Raw genomic sequence first — 25,517 nt, forward strand, 5'->3', positions numbered from 1 at the left:
TGTAAAATCACTGATAAGTATGTTGGCTTTGTGGATAACGATTGTTTCTATCAACTCGAGACAGTCAACCGGAGACGTAACCATTATTTGAACTGGATTCCACACGGTCTGTTATCGTTGAGCAGATACGTAATAAAGCCTTCACGTGATGTCGGAAAAATAGGCTCACTATATGTTTTGTCATACAGAATGTATGTATCGTTTGTTTAGCCCGCCTCTTAAGGGCTCTATGGTTAATTGTAAAACGTGTATTTTAATGTTTAGCTTTGAGTGTGTGTGTGTGTGTGTGTGTGTGTGTGTGTGTGTGTGTGTGTGTGTGTGTGTGTGTGTGTGTGTGTGTGTGTGTGTGTGTTTGTGTATGTGTGTGTGTATGTGCGTGCGTGCGTGTTTTTTCTTGTCAGTACATTTTAAACCAGTCAATGAATCAATAAGATTTAAATGTCATGCAGGAGGGGGAAAAAAGCTTTGCACACTTATGTGTTAAAGTTAAATCCTGATTAAAAATCAAATTGAGAATGTTGGTCCTGAAATAGCATAGTGCTAAATTATATACATTATATTACTGGAAAGTTGAGTTATTGTTGTTACTTTTTCCAAATCTAGCTCAGAAAATTATTCATCATAGTATCACAAGTCATAACCTAGTATATGAGAAAATTATACTTGTGGTGTCTATCTTGCATTTGTTTTGACAGTTGTAAAGAAAAGAAAAGACAATACAATGTCCATGCAGTGTGAAAGCAATGCAGTAATGCAGTATGAAGAAAATACACAGTCCCTCCCACTGATATAGGAATTACCGAGTAGCCCCTGAAGGCAGCATAACACTGCCACTAGTTAGAAGTTCGCTGTGAAGTTCACGGCTTCGTTTCCAGCGTGCCTCCACCAGGGGGCGCATCCCGGAGCAGGCTCAATCCAAACCAAGCACTCCGCTGCTTCTCGCACCATGAGCTGAATCTGTCCGGGACAGACCAGGGAAGATGGCGGCCACTGACCATTCCCGGTCCGAAGCTGCCAAACAGCGACGGCAGGATCAGCTGCAGCGATGGCTGGGCTCGGAGACGGATCGGACGGGATCGGAGACCCGGGAAAATTTGAGCGGTTCCGGGACGCGGCGGGCGAAAGTCCGGTTCGCCCAAGGAGCCGTGTTTATGGCCGCCTGCTCCGCCGGAGACCGGGAGGAGGTGGCAGATCTACTCCGGCAGGGAGCTGACATCAACCACGCCAACATAGACGGTCTGACAGCGCTTCATCAGGTACGAACGTTAACGTTACTTCCTAGCAGTTTACCAACTTGTTGATTTGCGTGTTTGCGAGTTAAGCGTTGAGATGCCGCTAACTGTCGCGGGACTAGCGTTAACGGTTTAACGTGTATTCACGAACGATCCTCCCAGCTAACGTATCGCATGTCGGAGTTGACGTTAAAACGTTTTTTTTTTAATCATTAAAGTATGCGTACTTTGAACCGAAGCCACCACATCATAACCTAGATTTGTTTTTAGGAGTCCCAGCAGCAACATCCCGGCCTGTGTGTTAGTTTATCAGCCGACGGGCGGCTGGGCCACCCGCACTGTTGTATTCAGTAAGTTACAGGCTTCTTTTCGAGCATCCAAACTAGAGGTATGGGGGTCGCAGTGGGTTGCAGACTGTAAAAACCGGTCGCCCTCGAACCGGCGGGATCATTTTTAGATAGAAGTGTCTGGATTGTGGCACACGCAGCCCCTGGTGGAGTATCAGTCAAATAGGTTATTTTCATCATTTGATCAACAGGTCTTAAGTCTTTTTTTTTTCTCAAGGAAGAAAGCAAAATGGAAGGCTGTTGGCGACCACTCTCAACGAATCAAGGAAGGGGGGTTTAAAATGCGAAGTTTTTGGGACCGTTTGCTTTTGCGCGTCCCATATTGGTCGCACTTCTCCTCGGCATGTTCTAGTCTCAACGCAGCTCAGCCTTCGGCTCCCTCCCTCCCCTCGAGTTCAGTCATAACACAGAGGAACCGTCTGGACAGCATCACTGTCACACGAGCCCTCGTTGATGCAGTATTTCCTCTGCTTTTATGATGCTGCGTGTCATCAACGTCTCGCTCGTCTCCCAGTTGAACTCTCAGTCACGTGGGTTTAACTTTGATATCCAAAAAAAAAAAAAGAAGAAAAAAAAAAGATGTGGTGATTTTCCTGCCCACTGGAGCTGAACTGGGTTCTAGCTGTGTGCTCGCGGTGACATCATGCTCGGAGCTGATTGGTGCTTTCTCCCTAAAGCCAACTGTGTGTTATTTGATGAAGTTACTTTCCCATAACCGGCTCAGAGGGGCAAGTTCCTCCCTGGATGTTGGGTGAACATGCCTTTCTTTGGTTGATCCACATGTTGGACTGTCACCCAGTGTGGTCCCTCTCCTGCCCTCCATCCCTTTCTTCCCTGTTGCTCACCGGTTGCCTGGCAACCAGAATTAAATATAGGCCCACACTCTCCAAACTTTCCATCGTCTCCATCCAAAGCCTTTCTGTCTTCTCCACTATGCTTTTCTCTCTCGTTTGCCCCCCCTCCTCCTCCTCCTCCTCCTCCTCCTCCTCCTCCTCCTCCTCCTCCTCTCTGTCTCACTTTCTCCTTCCCCTTGCCAATTCCCCATGGTGGGGGACTTTAGGGATTTCGGATGAAGAAATGGAAAACATTCCTCAAACGGCACAAACTGCTGTTGTCAAAGGCAATTTCCACAATGAGTCACTTGATGACCCAGGGAAGGAGTCTGCTGGGAGGCTGTGTGTGCACCCTCGTAATGCGAAGGGCGCAAGAAGTGCCCTCTGTTCATTCATTCAGCCTGATCAGAGGGATCCCCCTTCTGCTGCCAGTGAACGCTGCCATTGGCTCGCAAGGTTCTGGCTCTGCTCTGCACTACAAGTCTCATCTCAGGCTCCTTTTCCAACTTACTACTCAACTAATTATCGTATATTATGGTGGAGGGCGGTGACTTGTAAAGCTTTGTGATTAGTTGATTTAGACCAAAAGCAAAGCCTCTTATGCAGCTTATGTTCTGTGTGACACTTGCTGCTGGGACGGGAACTGATGAGAATCTATTTCTTGGTGCAGACTTTTCCGAACAGATGTTATCTCATCAGATGTTAGTGATGAAATCTGACATAGAAACATGGTCCTTGTTTAGTTACTGTCACAGTGAGAAAAGAAGAATACATCGTTGATTTTTATCCCTCCCAATAAAAGTGATTACTGTCAGCCCCCCTTTTTTTACTGCATTGCAGATGATCAGTCATTAATGTTTTTACTAACACAAAATTCAGGATAATTTTGATTTGTTTTAGAGCTACCTGCAGGTTTACACTACAACCGGCTACCATTTTAGCCGGCATGACTCCAGGGATGGCAATGTTCATCTGTCCGTCGGTGCACCACTTTGCTCCAGACTGAAATATCTCAACAACCATTTGATGGATTTCCGTTTATGGTCCTAATAGGAGAAATCCTTCTGATTTTGGTGATCTCCTGATGTTTCCTCTAGCATCACTGTGAGGTCAACCTTTGTGGCTGTGGATGAAATATACAACTTTAGTGAAAAATAAACATATTTACATATTTTGTTTGGCAGAATGAATTGAATTGTCTTTGGTGATCACTTAACTTTTCATCTTGTGCTGGCAGCAGTTTGCCCAATTCTTTGTTTATGACCATTTTCTGATCATTTCACTGTGGTTCCATGTAGGCCCTGTTTGTTGGCCGGGCGTTACTTTCCCAGGTGGGAGGAAATACAGGCAGATGGCCCGAGTCTCTATAGTTACAGACACTGCCACTTACTTCTAGTGGGTCATAAGTGGTGATTGAGAGGGATAATTTTTGTATCTGTATACATTGTTCTTGTAGGTAGTTGTTGCATTCTAACCCTTTTGAATATCTAAATATTTTACTGTTTTCATACAAAGGACAATTATCTCATTCGGTTTTGTTTTAATTTCAACTCTTATTTCTAGGAAATTCTTGAAATATGTTTTTTTTAAAAGGCTAAAAATAATTTTAACCCAATGAATAATTTAATAACCAGAGCTCTTTTTGCAGCACAAAAAAAATGGGTTCACTTGGAAAAAGGAGCATAAGCAGATCCCTTTGTGGGGTTTCTTTAAAAAAAAAATATGAGCTGAAATTAAAGCAACATATCATAGCATAAAACCACGAGCTCCTCATGGGATTAATCTCGGGATTTGTGTTGTGTCACATTGGGATCTCATCTCAACTTTGCTTTCGGCGAAGCAGCTAAATAGATTTGCTGTTTCTCTCACGCCACAAAATGACTGACTTGGAAAGCACTTGAGGGCTTTTAACAGCCCACTTAACAGAAAGTCATCACAAGTAGACACAGAAGTCAGTGTTTTTGCCCCAGGGCTTAAGATACATTTAATAGATTTTGGAAGTGTCTGCAGTTTTAACTTTCACAACAAACCAAAAATTGTGTCTAAGTTCTTAAATGGACCTTAATGACTTAAATTGGAGTCTGCCTGACGTCGGCTGTCTGGTTTCTGTCTGGTTTTACGTGTGTAGTGAGGATTCTTCTAACGAACAACCAACAATAAACACTTGATAGCGATCCATCATGTGGTTGTGTGTCCTCTGGCAGGCTTGCATTGATGAAAATGCTGAGATGGTGCAGTTTCTGGTGGAGAGCGGGAGTGATGTCAATAGAGGAGACAACGAGGGCTGGACTCCTCTGCACGCTGCAGCCTCCTGCGGCTTCATCCAGATCACTAAGTGAGTGTTGACCATCACCACAATGACACATTCCTGCCTTTTTAATTTACAGTGCCTTCCACAAGTATTCACCCCCTTGGTGTTTTTCCCCTTTTTGTTGCATTACGACCTGGAATCTAAAAGGATTTATATAATGCACCTACACCAAACAGTCAAACTGGAGAAATGAGATGGGAAATCAAATGTTAAGCTGTAGCCACTGACATAGAGTGAAGGCAGGGTACACCCTGGACAGGTTGTAAGCCCCTTTCACACAGCCTGTTCATGGCGGGACACAGTTGTTCCGCTGCTGAGCTGGCAGCAGAGTGGTGAAAGGGACAGCCGGCACGGTGGAACGCTGACGCCGTCGTGTTAAACGTCACGCCTCTTTTGCTCCTGTGATGCCGGCGTGCAATCTGAAATTGCACACTGGGACGGCATTATGCCACCGTTGTTTGGTTCAATGTGAAAAAGCAACCACGGCGTAACAGTGGATTTTCTGTGTCAAAGGGGCAACCGTTCACATTCACACCTACTGGCAACTTAGAGTCAACAATTAGCCTCACCTGCGTGTCTGTGAAATGTGGGAGGAAGCAAGGGAACCTGGAGAAAACCCCCCGCCGACACAGGAAGAACATGCAAACGCTCCACAGAAGGGCCGGCTGGTTTGAAGAACAGAGCCCTCTACTCTCGTGCTGTGAGGCGACAGCCCCTTAAAATAGGATCCAGTGCTACCGATTACCGTCAGAAGTCACATAATAAGTAACACAAAGGCCACATGTGTGCCGTCGCATGATGCCTGATATATTGATCTGTTCTGAAAGGCCTCACAATCTGCAGCATCATCGAGGAAGAGAAGCTCTCCAAACAGGTGAAACCTCTAGAGGAGAACCGATCAAGGTTCTAAAAACTATATCCAAAACTTGAACACCCCACGGAGCACCACTCCATTGTTACAAAATGGTGAACAAATATGGCACCACAACAAACCTGCTAGGAGAGGGCGTCCCACCAAAACACACAGTCCCGGCAAGCAGGGCATTAATCAGAGATGCAAACAAAGAGACTGACGATAACCCTGAAGGAGCTTGGTGCGTCTGTCCATACGACCGCTTTGAGCCACATATTCCACAGAGCTGGGCTTTTACAGGTGGCTAGCTAACTTAGATATGCTCCGTGCACAAATGGAACGTTATCTTAACTGGTGTGTTTTATCCATCGCCTCTTTTTATCAGCAAGGAAGTGAAAGAACGAGGGAGACTTGTTGTTAGTGTGAGTTTAAAAAAAAAGAATTTTGGGTCTCCCACGTGCCAAATGTGGTGTTATTTTAATAGTTATTTGTAATAATGATTTTAATGGTGTGTTGTGGGATGTTCAAAGTTTCTGATGATTTGTTTTTTACAAGCCAACTCTGAGCTATGATTCACCAGAACTTTGTCCTTGAGCTGTTTTGGAGAGCTCCTTGGTCTTTATGGTGTTGCAATTTGAGAACAGGTGTACATGCACTTAGACTGCACACTAATTATGTGCCTTGTTTTTGATTTGTAGTACCACATCAAGTTTTTTTCATTTCCCTTCACCAATTTTAACTATTTTGTGTAGGTTCATTACATAATATCCAAATAAATATCCATTTCAACACCAGTATGTAATGTAACAGAATAGGAAAATAACCAAGGGGGGTGAATACTGCAAGGTACTGTAAATACCAAAGTATGAGGCTTACAGTGAAGATAAAATGCTATTACTATCAATAATATGTATAATATTTTAGGATGTCAGTGTTTATACATTTAGGAAATATAATATGAGTTTAACTGTTTCATTCTCCAATCCACACTCTATGCTGCTTTTTTAATTTAATACTTTCTGTATTACTTCCAGATACCTGATAGAGCACGGCGCTCATGTCGGGGCCGTGAACAGTGAAGGCGAGCTTCCTCTGGACGTGGCCAGAGAAGACGCCATGGAGAGATTACTCAAAGGTGAAATCAAAAAACAAGGTGAGGAAGAGCTCCGTCCGCTGCATGTCGTCTGTCCTGTTCGAGACCCGCCTGCGTATGCATGTGATCTTTTATGGTCATCTCAAGTGCAATATGTGACATGTTTATGTTACCAACAGAATTCATGTTTTATTTAAGTCATTTTTCACCCAAAAACATTTGCCAAACATTCGCTGCCTCCTGCTCCACAAATGTGAGCATGTGTGTTTTTTCTGTCTTATATCATTGTAATGGATTAGCTTAACATTTTGGACTGTTTGTTGGACAAAACAAACTAGTGTAGGTCTATTTTTATAAACATTATTTTATCATTTTTTTTAATTTTAATTAAAATAAGCATCAGTTGCTATATTTTTCCCAACTGAGAGGACAATAAAGGAAACATGTATTGGTTTTTACACTCAAATGAATTAACAGTATTTATTAGTTATTTATAGAACAACATTTATTTAACTATATTCTGACTTTGAATGAAGATGTGCCATTCTGTCAGAAATATATCACAATGATATGTTGTAATGTTGCCCGTATGCCAGTAATTCAAGTATTTTCATTGTGGGACCAACAGTATCGCTATGTTACGTTAATAATGCTAAATGAACTGAGAGCATTCTGCAGGCTGATGGCTAGATGTGTTCGATGGTTTTACAGTGTATTTACATGAACGATCTGATTATAATTTGCAAATGGCAACTCCAAGGCTGTTGATAAAATATCGTGAGCACAGGTGATGCGGTGCTTTCGCTGTATTTCCATGTAGTTTGAATGAGTTCTCAACAGCTTTGGCATCAGTTCATTCTTTTATGAGTGAAAAATTAGGAGCTCATACAGAGTATAGGCTACTTGGAGATTTGCATTTTTTCTCCTGTTTTATATGGTCACGTTTAAAGCACACGCCTCTCTCAGAAAAGACAAAAAAAGGTAAAGAAATGAGGAGTCGCTGTGCACAAAATGTTCTGCAACCTTCATAGTACTGAAGTGCACCAAGGGTCTTTCACTGTCACTGTCAAATATGCACATTACTGACATCCTTCATGCAACTGCCTAGTGATTTTTCTGTTTTCTAAAATGTCAAATTGTTATTTGTGTGTTTCTGCGTTCTCAATCTCAGCAATAGACGTGGACCAGGCCAGAAAGGAGGAGGAGAGGGTCATGCTCCAGGATGCCAATGCGGTGCTGGCAGGAGGTGGAACCCTAACACCTCACCCAAACACCAACGCAACAGCTCTGCACGTCGCCGCTGCCAAAGGCTACATCGAAGTCCTGAAGTGAGAATCAGTCTGCAAACACGAGAGCAATGACAGTTTGTTAGCTTTTGTCTTAATTTGGTATCACACTGAGTCAGAGGGCTTTCATCCACTGGCTCTTTCCTCCCCTCGTCGTCAGGGTGCTGTTACAGTGTGTGGTGGACGTGGACAGCAGGGACCTGGACGGGTGGACGCCCCTGCATGCGGGAGCTCACTGGGGGCAGGAGGAGGTGTGCTCCCTGCTGGCTGACAACATGTGCGATATGGGCGCCATCAACAATGTGGTGAGCGCGAGGCAAACAACCTCTCCTCTGTGTGAGCGGTTATATAAAATGAAGCCTTTATTTGCAGCATGACTGATGAGCCACTTTGAATGTCCTTGTAGGGCCAAACCCCTCTAGATGTTGCGGACGAGAACCTCGCAGACAGTCTAGAGGAGCTGCAGAAGAAGCAGAACGCTGTGAGTCTGCCTGCACAGAGGCTCGGCAACTATTTCACTCAGTTAGATAAACCTGATATAATTGATAGTTGTAGAGCGGCAAATGTGCTCTGTGTTTATGTGTGTTTATATTTCTCTTCAGTTACGCAGCGAGAAAGAAAAACAGACTCCTGTTATTGAGACCAGCCCGCAGATCTCCATGGTACCAGTGCGTCCACGCAGGTCAGTGCCATTGTGTTGGTGTGCGGGCATGAGTGTGTGTGTGTGCGTGTGTGTTTGTGTGTGGGCACACGCTACGCTGAATCCCAGTAATCCCAGTAATCCCAGTAGTCCCAGTGCCAGTAGTTTGCATGCAGGTATGATGATACCCGTCTCCGTTCCTTTGAACCGTGTTGCTTCTATCCACTGACATTACACTGGATAGACGTAGCAGGCAGCACCATTCTGTGTCCCAGTCTCATGCTGAACCAAACTGCTACTGTTTGTTTTGGAGAAATAAAAATAAAATTCATTCATTATTATTATTATTTAATTTAACTAAACTTAACTCAAAACTCAATAAAAGTCAAAAGAAAATCATCAAATGAGATATAAATAAATGTCTTTTGAAGCAGCATGTGTAGATCTTTGGGGGTTTGCCTCCATCATGGTACATTATCATCTATATCTATATCACTTCTACATCTATGCTATGCAGTGAATCGTCTGGAAAATCCATTGCAAAACTTGAAAGGTGAAAACACAATTACACATCTGTTTTTGGCTGATCTAGCATATTAAATAACTGACAAATCAAGATAGTGATGCACATTGCCACTACCATAACGTTTCCTAATTCTAGAGTGGTAGTAGTTTAGAACTTTAAGTACAATACAAGTGAACTTCTTGCATACCGAAAGCCAAAATAGTACACTAAGGATTTTATTACAAAGCACATTATTTACATTCACAGTTAATGGTTTCGACTAGGGCTGTCTTCGACTAAAGACATTCTTAGTCGACTAACACACGTCAACTAATTGTTAGTTGATTTAATCAACAGATCTTTCAAAGTTTCTCTACAAAGAATTGTACAAAAACCCAATTCAGCATGAAAAAAAGCATTAAAAAAAGAAATCTGAGTTGACTGAGACCAAAAAGACAGATCAAGTGACTGAGAGGAGGGCAGCCCTAGTTGCTCCAAACCTTTGTGTGGATGCTGCATATACTGAAGTAAGACAACAGAAAATAAGTGATTAAATAAAAAGATGTAGGTTGAAGTGACATAGAGCTAAATGGTGATCTAGTGATAAGTCAGCAGTGCTACACATCACCCATCACAGAAATGACCCACTGTTCCACCCACTGATGTGTTTATTGGCGCATGCACGCTCTAATTGGCTGCACATGGAATGGTTGCCCTCACTGATCAGCTCCCTGCATGCCACCTGTCGTTCCACCCCACCTTGGCCCCGCCCCTGCAGGACTTCTATCTCTCGTATGAGCAGTAAGGAGAAGATCTGCCTCCACGAGCGCGAGAAGCACCCGCCTCCAGCCCTGCAGAGCAGCCCGGCCGAGGATGAGGAGGAGGAGAGTCAGACGGGACCGGGCCAGCCTCAGAGCCAGGGTAAGGCCTCCAGCAGCTCCAGCTCAGAGGAGGAGAGTGAATCGGAGAGTGACGCCGAGTCGGGTAAGAGAAGCCGCTGTTGCCTGAGAATAACTGACATGGGATTTGTCACTGATTCATGCATGATTGATTTATTGATTGCGGACCTTTACATGGTTGCAGAGAAAGCGAAAAACCGAGAGATCATCAACAACTTGAATAACAAACGCAACACCACCAGCCTGCTTCCTACCTCCATGCCAACGAATACTGCTGCGAGCCAAGTAAAAAAGGTAATATATAGGGATGTTATAGAGAACAAATCAAATCAAATGTGGGCTTCGGCTGCATGACAACAATACTGATCAACATCCTGTAGCAGGACCCAGGCAAGCCCCCAGCCCCAGAGGCCCCGGGCTCCTGGAGAACGTCTCTGAGGAAGGCAGGCAGCTCGGTGACTCTGGGCTCAGCTGGACTGTCTGACACCAGCCAGGACCTCAGCAGACCACCAGAGACTGTCCTGGGCATGACACGCTCCGCCTCCAGCCCCCGCCTCAGCTCTGAGGCCGACACCAAGGTGCACACCGCGGGCGCTCGCCTAATTCAAGGGTTTATACACCCATGAAGCCAGTCATTGTTTGATAAATCTAACTTGACTCCAAATAAAGGCTTCTTTTACGGCTTCCATTCGCTGAGTCACGTAAAAATGAACCGATCTCAACCCCTTGTCCTCAGGAGCCGAGGCTCGCTCGGGTACCGCCCATCCCAACGCGGAGGCTCTTCAGTATTCCAGACAGCGGCCCCGACAACTCCAACAGGTGGGCCGGCGCTTACGTGTGCTTCTGTGCTTGTGAAACCGGAATCTGTTTTGTCACTGCATATGTGCCCTTGTCACCTTGTCTCCCACTCAGCTGGCTAAGTCGTAGCTCCTCTTACACCCGGCGCCTTCATAGTCAATCAGGGAATGATCTCACTAGTTCCACCCCCTCTTTGCTTCACAGGTCAGTCATGCTGCCCACTGTCTTGTATCAGTTTGCTCTCCTGTGTGTGAATGCGTGTGTGTGTGTGATTCTATTATCGCTGTGTCACAGCTTATTACATTCCCCCAGTAGTGAATACTAATTTGTGTGTGTGGCGCTGTGAAAGATGCCTTTGTGTTTTCCAATGGGCTTTGTCTTGATTCCAGCTCATCTTATGGAAAGAGACTGGATGACCCCACCGTAACCTCAGCTAGCACAGGAACAATCTCTGCTGGACTCAGCCGCATTAATAGTGTCTCAGCCCTGAGGTATTTCATTTTTTTTTTTACTCATTTTCCAATTCATTTTCCTCACTTCTCTGAAAGACCTGACCGTCTTATCTTTCTCCAAAAGACTTTCACAGGAACCGACAGAAAAGAAGGATCAGTCTGCCGACACCACCTCCTCCAACTCTCGGAGCACGACCACAGGCGAACAGGAGGCCAAGCAGAGGCGCAAGTGAGTCAAGGCTGTGTGTGGCAAAGGGCTAAATGGTGGCCCTGATGGTGCTGCTTGAATCTAAACATGTGTGCCTTTTGTAGATCCTATCTGACGCCGGTGCGGGACGAGGAAGCCGAGGCACAGAGGAAGGCTCGCTCCAGACATGCACGGCAGTCCCGCCGCTCCACTCAGGTACAAACCTCCGCCACTCCCGATGTTCACAGAGGACCCATGTGTCAGCCTGGTACAAAAGAAACTGTGTTTTTCTTCTCTTTTTCCCATCAAGGGGGTGACGCTAACAGATCTGCAGGAGGCAGAGAAGACGATGAAGACGGACAACAAAGGGAGAGAAAAGAAGGAGGAGGAAGAGAAGGAGAAAGAAAAGGAGGCAAGAGCGAAGAAGGGAGAGGAGGGGGTGAGAGCCATATATCAGAGTTATAGGCCTGTGTCGGCTGCTCTTATATAATGCCATGTGACCTCACATAGCGGGGGATGCTGTGTTTACAGGAAGTGAGCTGGAGGTCTCGTATTGCCAGTTTGCAGAAGTCCGACCTGCTGGGCCTCACACAGCCCGCTGGCACTCCACGCCCTCAGACGTCTGACAGGAGAGGTACTCGTACCTCGTCACACGGAGCACAGAGCTCAACAGTGTGGGTGTTTGTTGAAACATTTGATTTGCTCTAAAACGACTGCTGTCTGGCTCCGTTCCAGATGTTGAGGCCAGCACGGGGGAGAGCGAGACGGAGCGATGGGCCAGGGAGCGCAGGGAGAGGCGACAAGCCCGGTCCAGAAGGAAGGCACAGCGGGCCGGGGAGGTAAACCGCTAACAGCTTTCTGTCTGACAAAACGAAAAAAACAAATCACTTGTAACTTGACTTTTATAAGAGCACACTGTCTGTGTCCTCTGCAGAGTGATGAAAATGATCCTAGTGGAGAGGAAGAGTTCCCAGGCAGTGGGCTGGATCCACAGGTGTGTGTGTGTGTGTGTGTGTGTGTGTGCGTGTTGATGTGCTGTTTCAGCAGAGTGAAACCTAAGAGGCCATGCATAACTTGTTTGCTTGTCTTCTCTGTTTACAGACGGACCAACACTTGGGTTCCAGGTATGAATTCAACCTTTGGCTTATTTGATTTGAACCTCTTTCTTCATTCTGTCAGCACAGTCTCAATGATAGCGGCGTCTCTGACCTCTGATCTGCTCACCGACTCAGGTCCTTTAACGACTGCAGCCAGGGAGGAGGATCTGACAAGGATTTTAAGAAGGTCAACAGATGGAAATGACATTCTTTTTTTTTTTCGTGTTTTGCCCAGTTATTTACTGCTCTGTGTGTTTTTTTGTGTGTTAGTTGTTCGAGGAGGTCTCCAGAGAAAACAGTCAGCTCCAGTCTCAGCTGCAGGACACCCAGAGGATTATCAGCCAGACCAGGTTGGATCTGGAAAAGGCTACACAGGTGACGAGACACATACACGGTTCAACACAAACTGTCTAGAAAGACTAAACATTTGAAGGTGGTCAAACCGGTAATCCAAAGGTTATGTATCAGTGTTGTTAAAGACCAGTATTGACATTACCTTCTTTGAGTCCCTGTTTCTGTGTTCAGTCAGGTGGCGTTCACTCGTCATGTTGTTTTCTCCAACTTTATTCTCTGTTCATCCCAAATTCTATCTTTGAAGATGAAAACATCATTTCTGTCTTGACTGTGGTTGGAGGCTTTATGATTTTGGGTGGTCGTCAGTCCTTACAGACCATATCTCTACTATTGCGATATGTCCACTTGGACTCAAGGATGAACTTATTAGATTTTGGTGTTCAAAGGTCACATTTTTATTATTAATCTAGTAGACCGATAACCGAATTTGAAACCAATATTTGTCTGCAGTAAAAAAAAAAAAAAAAAAAAGAAATGTAGAATAACGCAAACTCAGCTTGTTGCCTGTCCTAACAGGAACAACTATAACATTAAAAAACACCAACCGAGGAGCTTATGGTATATGCGGAATAAAATGAGTTACCTTGACAATTGAACATGTCGCTTCATTAATACACTCTCAGTATAGTCAACTCTGTAATAAAGTGCATTAACAGGGAACTTACTAGGCGTGCTCGTCATCATAGAAATACAACGCCTACTCTATAGCCTTATTTGGGCTTGTATGACCAGAAGCTGATGGTCACTAAAGTTATATAACAATGCTGTGTAGCTTATTTGGCAACTTTATAATTACGTATGCTAATGTTACACTATGTTTTACCCTTCACCAGCATCCTGTCTTACAAATTAGCGAAGGGAAATCCTATAGCCCTGCTGTTGTTCTGATGATGTTAATGTCATTGATTTGTTGTATCCAACAGAGACAGGAGCGCTTCAGTGACTGTTCAGCCATGCTGGACCTGGAGAGAAAGGTAATGCATCCCCACTGATGGTGTTACCTATTGCTATCTCCGCCAGCAGGATCATGCAATGGGTCACGTGTGTGTGTTGTATTCGTCCGATCACACAATACAGCTGTGGGCGTTGCAGACACACCTGGCGGAGATCTGCCTTTCCAATTGTTGAGCTTCAACTGCCTCACAACTGCCACCCCTGCTTTCTGTTGACGCTCTCTCTCCTCTCTTCTCCCCACCTGAACCACTTTCTCACCTGTTTTCACTCACCTTCTCTGGTCCTTCTTCCTCTCTACATCACCCCCCCCTCCCTCACGTTTCTCTGGCGTCAGGACCGGAGGATGCTGGAGCGGCGAATGGCAGAGCTGGAGGAGGAGCTTAAGGTGAGGAGGCGAGTCTTATCACGGGCCGCAGACACTTTGCATGCTTCTGCTTGGTTAGCTTGGCTCTAGCTTGTGCAGGCAGCAGTGTTGTGGAGGTACACCGTAGAGATGTGTTCTACACCACACCCGTTCTCCGCCTGTTTCCTGGGGGTGTGATTTATTGTTTTCTGATACATGTGATTAATTTGGTTGTTTTGCCACATTAAAGTGATGGTTCGGAGTAAAATGCACCCTAGATCATTTCCACCATGACATCCAGCCAAATACCCCCTCAGAAGCATTTTCAGGTCAACAAGTGTTCTTTTAAATAAACTCCTGGTGTACTTACACACTTTCAAATGCCTCGTTTTGTGAGTACAGACCCTATGTAAGTTTAACATTCCATGCATTATTAGTGGGGAAATTTACGAGATATACACACTGTACCATCGTGCCAGTACTAAGCCATTCAGCTGATAGCCCTATCTTGACCAATGTTGACCATCGCTAAAAATGCTTCTGAGGGGGTATTTGGCTGGATGTCATGGTGGAAGTGATCTAGGGTGCATTTTACTCCGAACCATCACTTTAATGGATGTTTCTGTTTGCCAACCGATACAATTTAGTCTCATAATTGTCTGATGTCTCCAGTAATAGAGAATGAATAAAGAAGGTAAAGTCATTTTCTTCAATGGAATAGTTCAACATTTTGAGAAATATCTTAATCGGATATCTTGCTGAGAGAGTTAGTTGTGAAGACTGAGACCGTCAGCAGCTGCTTAGCTTAGTTTAGCATGAAGACTGGGGGGGGATTGTTAAGCAGGTCTCCAAAATAATGGAGTCATTCATACCTGGATATTCATATTCATGTCATATTGGCCGTATAGAAATGAGAGTTTATCATATCATCTAACTCTCAGCAACAAAGCAAATACATGTATTTCCCAAAATGTCAAACTATATTCACATTTTTAACATGCTCTTATTCTAGAATGCAAAAAATATATATAAATATATATATATATAATATATATATATATATATATATTTTTTTCCCCATAAAATACCCTACTTCAAAAGTGATTGAAAATGATGTCTGGTTATTTCTAGCTCTCTTCCACCAGTCTTTTTTATTTGTATCTCTTCTTTTAAGGCTTTAGACACTTTGATGTATCCCACAGAGGATTCAAACATCAACAACAACCTTTTGCACTACACTGAAGCAAAAACAGCAAAAGATCACTGCTTTTATCTCCCAAAAACCTACCAACGTTAAAAATGACCCCGCTGTCTTCCACTCAACTCTATTAAAAATGAATTGGGCATCCTTTTTTTTTTTTGAACTTCGTTCGATCCATTTATTGCATCGATATGAATAAATTGTCAATCTATCTGCTGTGATAACTGTACTACTATAATATCCAGTAACGTAAAAACATTTTTACCACCAGGTTCTGGTCGACCTGAGAGCAGACAACCAACGTCTTAAAGATGAAAATGGAGCACTGATCCGTGTCATCAGCAAACTCTCCAAATAGATGGAAAGAGAGAGAGAGAGAGAGAGACGAAGAGCAGGGAACCCCCCCCCCCTCCCTCCTTCTTTCCATCCATCCATCCATCCCTCCCTGCTACCACACATTCCTCCCAGTGCCAAAGAGTGAGGGGGGGGGGGGGGAGTAGCAGAATACCCTATGTACATGAACACCACAGCTTGACTTGGATTGTGATGCCTCTCTGTGAACAGCTGCAGTGGCTTTTGTGTGCCTTTTTACTGCCCTTTTGTCACAGGAAGACCTGCGGCATGAAGGCCTGTATCTATGGTCAGAGGCTCCCACAGTAGCAACATGAGACTCGACGACAGCCAGAATGCCCGCGGCTGGTGCAACACTTCTACTATGACTGTGCATCAGGGGAACACTAACGTGCACACACATTCCTATGCGTGCATCACATACTTCCTCCATGCACATTCCACGAGCGCACGAGGCAGCTTGGGCCTTAAAGCTCCCACTTAGTATTTATTTTTTTCGTGAACACACACGTCACATATTCACAATTTTTTTTACCTACTCCCACTCACAGTTAAAATCGAACGTGTTGTCAAGCAGTAAAGGTTTTGGTGTAGTTCTCTTTATTTAAAAACAAACGACAAACGGCTCTGAAGCGCGTTTCTGGCTCTGTCTTAACGTTGAGCACCGTCCTGACGACGGGGAAGTCCACAAAGCTCCGATGGGTTGTTTGGTCTCCACATGCAAGTGTTTGAACCCACCTACCTCTCCACCCATGCACTTCCCCACATGCATTTTTTGTTTTTGTGACCACAGACACACTTCATGCTCTTAAAAATGACCGTGGAACCAGGTCAGTCGACCACAGCACTTTACTCTCTGCAAAGCAACAAAAGGTGTGCGACGCTTTGCCCGTCCTCCAGACAGACGAACCTATTTCAGAGCAGCACCCTCTCACTTACTGAGTGAGAGGGTGCTGCCCATAGCTGAAGGTCAAAGGTCATTGCACAATTATAGAAATGGACATTCTGTCAAAGCCTATTATGCAATGGATGGTTTTTGATTATTACCATTGATACAGATATTATTTTCATAGTTTTTCATTGTCAATTCCTTTCTTGCAAGGGAGCATGGTTATGTATATTATATGTGTACAAATATTAGTCTTGAATAATACCCCCCTTTGAAGTACAATTCCATGTAGCTTTTCTTCACATGTTGCTTTTCTAATATATTGAATGGATGTCTGCACTCTAATAAAAAAAAAAGCGTGTTTGTAGCGACTGCCTGGTTATTACATTACTCTTTGACAAGGTTGTGTCCTTACGTCGTTCCCATCCACAACACTGAATCCTGCTTGGGCTCCCGTCTTCGCAGTAAGGTGTTGTGACCGATGGGTTCAACAAATTTCTCACTTTTGATATTTGTAGCCACTTGGTTGCTTGCTTTGTCAACATTGTATCATCCCTGATCCCAGTTGTTCTGTTTTCTGGTTGCCAGATGTCCTTCACCACTGGAAGGGGGGGGGGGGGAACTAACAGAACAGCTGCAACACAGTGAGCATAAGAGAGGAAGCGGCAACACAGATACTTACGCTATGTTTGGACTGTTATATAATTCTGCTGCTGTTCCCAGGTGGACAGTACATGACGAGTGGCTTGACTGACAGCGGTAGGGATGAGTGTCTTTACATGCGGGACGAGTGCTCAGTAGACGTCTGAGAGTCCCGCTGTGTTTTGAGCTCCTGTCCGTTTGGACTAAAGTGGAGTAACCACCAGTCATCATCCATCTGTTTGTCTCATCTGAGAGCAGAGAGATGGACCACTGTCCTGCAGGGTAGAAGCACTGACAACAAGCTGAGCTCCTAATAAGGAAGGGCAGGCTGGCCGAGGCACTCTCTCTGTAAATATCCCTCAGGTCTGAGAAAGACAGGGGAAGGGAGCTGGGGAGGAAGAGGGAAGCGGATGGATTGCAGCCTTATATGGACAAAGCACTGCTTTTCCCAGGGTTTGTGGCTCTGACCCCCGGCATGATGCCAGATGCTACACAAACAGATCCTCAGCGCCACCAAGTGGTGCTACAAGGGAAATGCCTCAGGGACGAGGTTGAAATAAATGTAACTTGTCAATTACAGTTTTTTAGATTTGTTTTTTTTAGACAAGGGTATATAAATAGAAAACTCACCCAGAATAACAGAGGCATCATACAGCTGTTTTACAGTTTCAGTATGTCAATGATGTTAAAACTGGCCTTTATGTGAAAAATAAGGTAGTATTCCAGCATAGGAATACTGGTTGGCTTTAGAGACTCTTAACAATAGCCATTTTTGGGAATGTGTCAGAAAGACACTCAATCGGGGCCTTAGCAGGTTGACCTGCCATCGGAGTCCCAGCGCCCCATATCTCAAAAGGCCATTACCTTGGCATTTATCTAAAAGTATTTATTTGGCCAATTTACGCATTATTCATAGCAACAGAGAAATGACAGGAAATGAACAGAAAGCGAGTAATGACATGCAACAGAGGGCCCCAGCTGAATGCAAACAGGATATGGTTAACACATTATCCTCTAGATGTACAATGTTAAATAAAAACAAATGTTGCTAGAAGTGATTGTGGGACTGCATACATAACTTCCACCCCTTGCCTCCAGGAGAAGATAGAACACGAACAATAAGAGTAAATGGAACATGTATATGTAATCAAAACAGTATTCAATAAAATAAAAATAAACAGCACTCAGTTAAATTATTGACCTCATTGCAAATGCTTTCTCCAAAATGATGGTGTAGACCGGTTGGGTAAGGAGTGAAATTAAAATAAAAGTGAGAGGGGAATTTCGAGCGGCTGGTAAGCAGAGTGGAGATGACATGATTTAGTTTGGAGAGAATGACGTGATGCTTCTTGGAAGAGATAGGATGGAAATGTAAACACTCTCACTGTGACCTGCCGAGTATGTCTTCAGTCTCAGCCAAGCAGCCTTTTAATTGTGACTATGCAGGCCAAGGTGGCAGCTTGTAACAAGACTGTTCAGACTGTCCAACTGGAACTAAGGTTCTCTTTCTTAAAGCTGGGCGTTGACATCGTACATAGTGTGATTAGTCCACTTGACATTCATTAATATATTATACACATCCAGCCCAGTGGTGCTTATAGTCAGTGTGAATTGTACAGCTGGGTTTAGACATGGGCCCACTCCGTTTGACATCCATGCCATGTTTTCCAGTCGATCCTTCATCATGTCCAGGTTTTCTTTGCAGCACAAAGAGCTCCATGGACTCCTCCTACAGTTGTGATAGACACGGCTAACTTAGACCCCGTTATTAAATACCTTTGAGATATTTGCTGGTAGACATGGACTCTACAAGGAATTACAACACAAACACGCTGTTTTTGTAGGTTAAACAGTTAAGAACAAGCGGTTTGGAAACTTCTGCAGGTTTAATCTTCACTTTGTTTTCCCCCCAGCCTTCCTCCTCGTAGCAGTAACAGATTCTTCTTCCTGCCCTCTGTAGTAGTGTGTGGAAGGGAGTTGTGCTGGAGGTCTATGCAGCCTGTTGACTGCAACATTCTTAGTCTTAGATAATCTCAGAGATTGTATGTTTTTTTCCCAAAGCAATTAATAATTTCATGCTTAAATGCTGAGGAGTCTGTGTCTGTTTTTGTTTTGTTGGGTGAGTTGCTCTTTTTTTTTTTTACTTTCTGTTCACCTTTTTGTTTTAGGATGTTTTAGGATGACATAAAAGTGTCAAAGTACACGATGTACAAATACCCTTTTGGTAGGAACCTGTGATGTGTGTGTGTGTGTGTGTGTGTGTGTGTGTGTGTGTGTGTGTGTGTGTGTGTGTGCGTGTGTGTGTGTGTGTGTGTGTGTGTGATTCCACAGTAAAAGTTTCCAGCAATGATCTAATGTCTCATCCAACTTTAGATATTTGAGTAATATCACATAACTACAACACACACCATCATAATCTCATTGAGTGAGTATAATATTGTCCCTTCTTACAAACCCTTTTGTATTTGGGGAAACCAGACCTTCAAGTAAAGACCACCTCGCCACCATGTCCTATGATGAAGACCCTTACATCTTCTCCACCAACGCTCTACCCAGTGACCGCCGCTTCCTCCCTCCGCTGGCCAATGGCCTTCTGGGATGGAGGGTGTACAACAAAACCATGCACATGGGCGGTGTGTATAACGGGGAGGGTGGACATTGTCACCGGGCAGATGTCCCCTGTCCACTCGCTGTGAATGTTGAGCTGGACGAACCAGCCCAGCACACGTACAGTCTGGACACCCACACAGGTATTCCCTGCAGTGAATGACTCTCTGACTGCAGGAATCTGTGCTGTGAAGAAATGGCCGCTGCTAATTCTCTCATATTCTCATCCAGGCATTTTTACCCACAGCCAGAGCTCAGCAAGTGTAACGGCCTCACAGTCTTTGTATTCCCACCGATACTACCCCAACATGATGGTGATGGAGATTCTGTTGGTGCGTCAGGTGACGTCAGAGGAGCCCATCACTGTTAAGCTGGTCAGTTCATTCACGCCTCAGAGCAAAGACATCGCTTTCGAGTCTGGTCCCGATTACAAAGGAGGAAGGTAAGGTTAACAAAAACATGTTAAAGCACCTTTTTGACTATAGTATAGGTATGATATCTTACTCAGTCTACATCTGTCCCCCCATTAGTCACATCCAAGGAAATGTGACCACTGCTGAGTTTCCAGGAGGTTCCTGTCCCACAGTGCATCTCATCTGGACCCCTATCACCCCCACTCTGACACTGCTTCCAGAGCAGAGCCAGGCTCGCTGGGGCTTCATCCTGGTTGTGACCAACAGTTTAGACACCGCTGAGGCCATTTATGACGAGGGCCTGGATCTGGTGGCGACTGGTGATCTGCGTCCCTCTCACGAGAAGGCCTGGGATGAATTGTGGCTGCAGAGCAAGGTGGAGGTGGCAGGGTCAGAAAGACTCTGCAAGGCTCTGATTGGCTGTATGTTTTACCTCCTCAGCGCCTTCCCCTCCATACATGACACTTCCACCTCTTTTGGTGGAGTCAGTCCAGGTGGACTGTCTAATGGTGGGGATGGACAGGACTATTGGGGCCACATTTTCTGGGACCAGGTAGTGACAGTTGATGGCTAGCTAAGTGTGTGTTTTATTAGGGTTGTATGATGACTCACTTAATGACCCCATCTTCCTGGACAGGACATCTGGATGTATCCTGGCATTGCCCTCTTCTATCCCAAGCTAGCACGAGCTGTGTTGGAGTACAGGGTGGGGACTATCGATGGTGCAAAAGACAATGCCCAAAAGCAAGGCCTTAAGGTAGGATGATGAGTGGGGCCTGCCTGTATTGCCTCTTTTCTTGTAATTTTCTGTGTTCAGGACTCTTTCTGGGCATCATAAAAAAACAATTGGACCTCATGTGGGGGCATTATTATGAATCCCACTGCATGTCTTGGCAAAACCCTCCCTGTAAAGCTGGTTGAAGCAGACAGTTGGTTAAGGTTAGGCACTGAGTAGTTAGGGTCGGGTAGCCCATTGGTCAGGGCATAGGACCAGAACAAATCAAGTACCGGTACCTCTGTGAGCATGACTCCTGCTCAATCCTGGCACAGGGATGCTAGACTGGATGGGTCTAGCCAAGAAAATTCATAATAATGCCAAGTGGGTGTGGAACAGCCAATAATCAGGGTGTGCTGCCGTTCTCATTCCCAAGTCAAACATTGCTGCTTGGTCACGCCCCCGGATGCAAAGGCTGCTACTGTTAATCTTGTTGTGTGTTCTCTTGTTGTACATTTTAACAATAATCATGAAACTGTGTCTTCTAAAGAAAAGATGTTATCTTTACAGGGGCTGAAATTCCCATGGGAGAGTGCTGTGTCAGGGAGGGAGGTGTGTCCAGAGGACATTTATGGACAACAAGAGATTCACATCAATGGGGATGTCACCCTGGCCTTCCAACACTATCTCTACCTCACAGAGGTGTAGCCCTACTCACCACAGTGACTCACTTTGGTTTGTGTGTGATATTAACTGAGCTCTTTGTTGCAGGATCTGTCCATGTTCACAGAGGGCCAGGGCAGCGAGGTGATATATGGTGTGGCCGATTACTGGGTTTCTAGAGCATCATGGGACGCTGCCGACGAGCAGTATCATCTCTTAGGTAAAAAGATCATTATTAGAAGACCATCATGCTGTATCTATTTACCTTAATGTGACCAACAGCACAATTCTGTAATAGAAGCTAAGTTTGAGACATCTGACCTCTACAGAAATAACTACAGAAAGAACTCATGATCTTTCTGTAGTGAAATAGCAATGAAGTTAAACATGGCTCCCAGTGTTGAGGCCTTTAAAAAAAAAAAAAAAATTATCTTTAACTGTTTTCTCTTTTATATTTTTAAATATAAGTTTTTCTATTTCTAGATTTATCTTAGAAGATGATATCTTTTTTTTTTTGGCTAACTTTGAAGTATAACTGTATGATAAAATGTACTTGTTATTATATAATTGCACAGATATTTCTGTTAAAATATTATGAAGCATTTCCCTTTTGTGCCATTCAGGTGTCATGCCACCTGATGAGTATTACTACAATGTCAATGACTCTGTGTACACAAACACAGTGGCCAAATTCAGGTACTAGTATTTGAATATTTCCCCGCAGTGCATATTAACTCATGATTACTAATAATGCAAAAAAAAATAAAAATAAAAAATCTCATTTGTCAGTCTCCAGTTCGCTGTAGACTTGGCTGACCTCCTCCAACATAAAGCACCAAAAGAATGGCAAGAAGTGGCTGATCACCTCAAAATACCCTTTGACAAAGAAAACCAGTACCATCCTGAGTTTGATGGCTATGTCAAAGGTTAAGTTTTGTTACTCTCTGACACTGACCTGCACCAGAAAAACATGCCCGTAACAAGGTGACAGAATGTCTTTTGTACCTCTCACAGGTGATCCAGTGAAGCAGGCAGACACGGTGATGCTGGGCTATCCTCTCGGACTGCAGATGTCCCCGGAGATCAGGAAAAATGACCTTGAAGCGTATGAACCAGTAACAGACCCTGATGGTCCCGCCATGACTTGGGTGAGACACAGTATGTTGTATGAATCAGAATCAGCTTTATTGGCCAAGTGTAAACACATACAAGGAATTTGTTGCTCTAAATATACACGCCCATAAATAGACATCTAAACAAACAAGAATAACAAACTGAATAAAAGGTAAACACAACATCTGACAACTATGTACAGATATAAATAGAATATAAATATAAGTATATATACAGCACAGGACAATGAGATTGAGTCTTGAGTGCAATGGTGTAGTGCAGAAGGAGCTGGAATAAATATGAAATATATAATTTAACAGGGAGGTATGGGTACAGCAGTCCATGGTGTAGCCGGAAAAAACATGACTTCTGCTTTTAAAATAGATGATTAATTACAAAAATATACTTTACTTTACAAAAAGTACTGGTTATGCAGCAGAATGGCTTGTCAGTATTATGTAGGATTTGATTGTTCTTTCCAAATTGAATGTGGCAGGTGGAGATGGATCTAATTTGATCTACTTTAGACTGTTTCCATTTTAATCTGTTCCAATACATTACATTTGAAATTGTCATCACAGGGTTTGGAAAACTTAATCTGCAAAGTAACTTTAAATTGTCTTCTTTTTAATTTAGTAAGTTTAGTTTATCAGCTGCTGGTGATATATATGACTATATATACTTGCAAAGCCTGGTGTTGCTTTTGCTTCTTTATTAAGTAGCCTAATGTGTGTTTGTACCAATGCCTTTTCTTTCCATTGTAAGGGAATGTTTGCAATCGGCTGGCTGGAGCTGAGTGAGGCTGAGAAAGCTCAACGTTTACTTGAGAAGTGCTTCAAAAACATCCAGGGACCATTCCAGGTGCCCTTCTGACTCACACAGCTACATAATGCTAATAAATGCCTCTTTACTTGAAATCGAGTGAATGTGTGATTACCTCTCTGCACAGGTATGGAGTGAATCATCCGATGGCTCTGGTGCAGTCAATTTCCTCACAGGGATGGGGGGATTCCTGCAGGCTGTGCTGTTTGGTTATACTGGCTTCAGGTCAGTTAACAATGAAAACACCTCAATATGTACGCTTGTAGCACGTAGGCATACAAATATTGTGATGATATGTTTTGTTTCTAGAGTTCAGAAGGAATGCCTGGACTTCTCCCCAATTCTTCCCAACGACATTTCTGAGCTCTGCGTCCGTGGTGTGAACTACCTGGGCCGTCAGATGGACTGGCTGCTGAGGAAAGAAGAAGTTTGTATCATACTGAGGGAAGGGGAAAACCCAGCTGGCATCACTAAGTCCTGTGACCTGTGTGTTGTCCTGAAGGCATCGGGAACTGAAATCCCCCTCATACCAGGTAACACACACACACACACACACACACACACACACACACGCACACACACACACACACACAAGACATGCAATGATAGCAGCTTGTTGGCAATAATGAGGAAAATTCAGTCCTGAACTGCATGCATTTAATCTTTTACAACTCCAGAAATAGTACAATTTGTTTCATCCATTTGTTCATCCATTGAGAAAATAATGAAGAGCACTCCCACAAAGCTGAGAAAACTGGGGACTCTGGTCAATAATAGAGTGACGTATTTGTCAGAATGAGACATTTTGATTTCAGTGGACTATATAACGGTGATTCTTGGGTGGCTGTGTTGTAACACACTGGAGGATGTGACGCTGCTGGTTTGCAAAAAAAAAATCATCCTCAGAGGAAAACAGTTTCTCAATAATTTGCTTGAGGGGTATTTTTTTAATAAAGTGCATGTAATTTTCCGTGAATTATCTTGTTGCATCAAGTCTTATATGTATTTACTCAGTACTGTTTTATCTTTACTTTGATTGTTATTAATTTACTTGTATACATCTTCATTTTCAGGGAAGCCGGTAACTTTTCCTCGAGAGCCAGGGTGTGTTCGTAAACTGGCTTCGACGTCTTCCTGTTGGCCTCTCTGAAACAGTCACCATAATCCGACTAATTCAATTCAATTCAATTCAATTTTGTTTATAGTGTCATATCATAACAGAAATCATCTCGGGACACTTACCACATTGAGCAGGACTAGAACATGCTCATGATTTTCAGAGGTAATACATTTGCAAAGTCCCATCATCACTTATCATTTACCCACCAATTAAAATATGTTGTGCAAGGTATTTTATAATCTACTGTTAAGTTTGTTGTGTTCTCATTCACTTGGGCATTAACAATCATGGACAAAATGTATGTAATTCTTATAGTATTAGTATGCCATTAACCAATTATATTGTATTGTAAATTAAATATATTCAAATAAAACACATTACATTATCTGCAAAGCTTCATTTCCCTTGTTGTTTTCTATCTCTTTGGATAAGAAGTAAACAGCCTAAAGGGTTTACCTTGGTGAGCTGGACATTCACAGCCTTTGCTTTGCATTACTTCAAATATCCTGCTTTTTTGTTTAGTGGTGGGAGGCAGCAACAATGCAAGACTCTGCAGGACAGGATGTGACAGAGTCCTAACATGTTTCTTTACTTCTATAAAATAACTGTATGTGCCTCTTGGCTCACTGTGTGGATTTACTTTTCTTGTATGTGGTTTCTGGCATATTTCTGGTATTACTGAACGACCAGTAGCATAAGCAGGGCGGAGGAAATCCTGCCAACTTTCAATTGGTTGATTTAAATCTGGGCTGTAACTCCACCCAGAATGTCCTTGGGTTTGCTCGATTTGTCTTCAC

General features: G+C 43.8%; 2 protein-coding genes across 6 annotated transcripts; both read left to right on the top strand.

Moving 5' to 3' along the window:
- The first annotated feature begins 904 nt into the window (after positions 1–904).
- On the top strand, positions 905–16,992 carry LOC311018564 (protein phosphatase 1 regulatory subunit 12A). Of its 5 annotated transcripts, none has more exons than XM_084017589.1 (25): positions 905–1,256; positions 4,617–4,747; positions 6,611–6,729; positions 7,841–7,997; positions 8,116–8,260; positions 8,362–8,436; positions 8,558–8,637; positions 9,879–10,084; positions 10,184–10,293; positions 10,380–10,577; positions 10,736–10,818; positions 10,912–11,001; positions 11,187–11,288; positions 11,374–11,478; positions 11,562–11,652; positions 11,747–11,875; positions 11,968–12,070; positions 12,172–12,275; positions 12,371–12,430; positions 12,538–12,560; positions 12,669–12,720; positions 12,804–12,908; positions 13,811–13,861; positions 14,176–14,226; positions 15,657–16,992. In XM_084017589.1, the coding sequence occupies exons 1-25, from the start codon at positions 981–983 to the stop codon at positions 15,741–15,743; spliced, it is 2,733 nt and encodes a 910-aa protein (XP_083873715.1). In that variant the 5' UTR covers positions 905–980; the 3' UTR covers positions 15,744–16,992. The 5 variants fall into 5 exon arrangements, with proteins under 5 accessions (XP_083873715.1, XP_083873716.1, XP_083873717.1 ...); XM_084017590.1 differs by having other exon boundaries at positions 10,383–10,577; XM_084017591.1 differs by having other exon boundaries at positions 9,903–10,084.
- Positions 16,993–19,773: 2,781 nt separating this feature from the next.
- On the top strand, positions 19,774–25,113 carry pgghg (protein-glucosylgalactosylhydroxylysine glucosidase; the record flags this gene model as incomplete). The annotated part of the gene is made up of 13 exons (XM_084018216.1): positions 19,774–20,017; positions 20,106–20,316; positions 20,405–20,840; positions 20,925–21,044; positions 21,573–21,704; positions 21,774–21,885; positions 22,289–22,361; positions 22,455–22,591; positions 22,680–22,813; positions 23,544–23,639; positions 23,728–23,825; positions 23,910–24,133; positions 24,674–25,113. The coding sequence occupies 13 exons, from the start codon at positions 19,774–19,776 to the stop codon at positions 24,748–24,750; spliced, it is 2,094 nt and encodes a 697-aa protein (XP_083874342.1). The 3' UTR covers positions 24,751–25,113.
- Positions 25,114–25,517: the final 404 nt, after the last annotated feature.

Source organism: Eutrigla gurnardus (genome assembly GCF_963514095.1).
Source record: "Eutrigla gurnardus genome assembly, chromosome: 9".
Classification (NCBI taxonomy): Eukaryota; Metazoa; Chordata; class Actinopteri; order Perciformes; family Triglidae; genus Eutrigla; species Eutrigla gurnardus.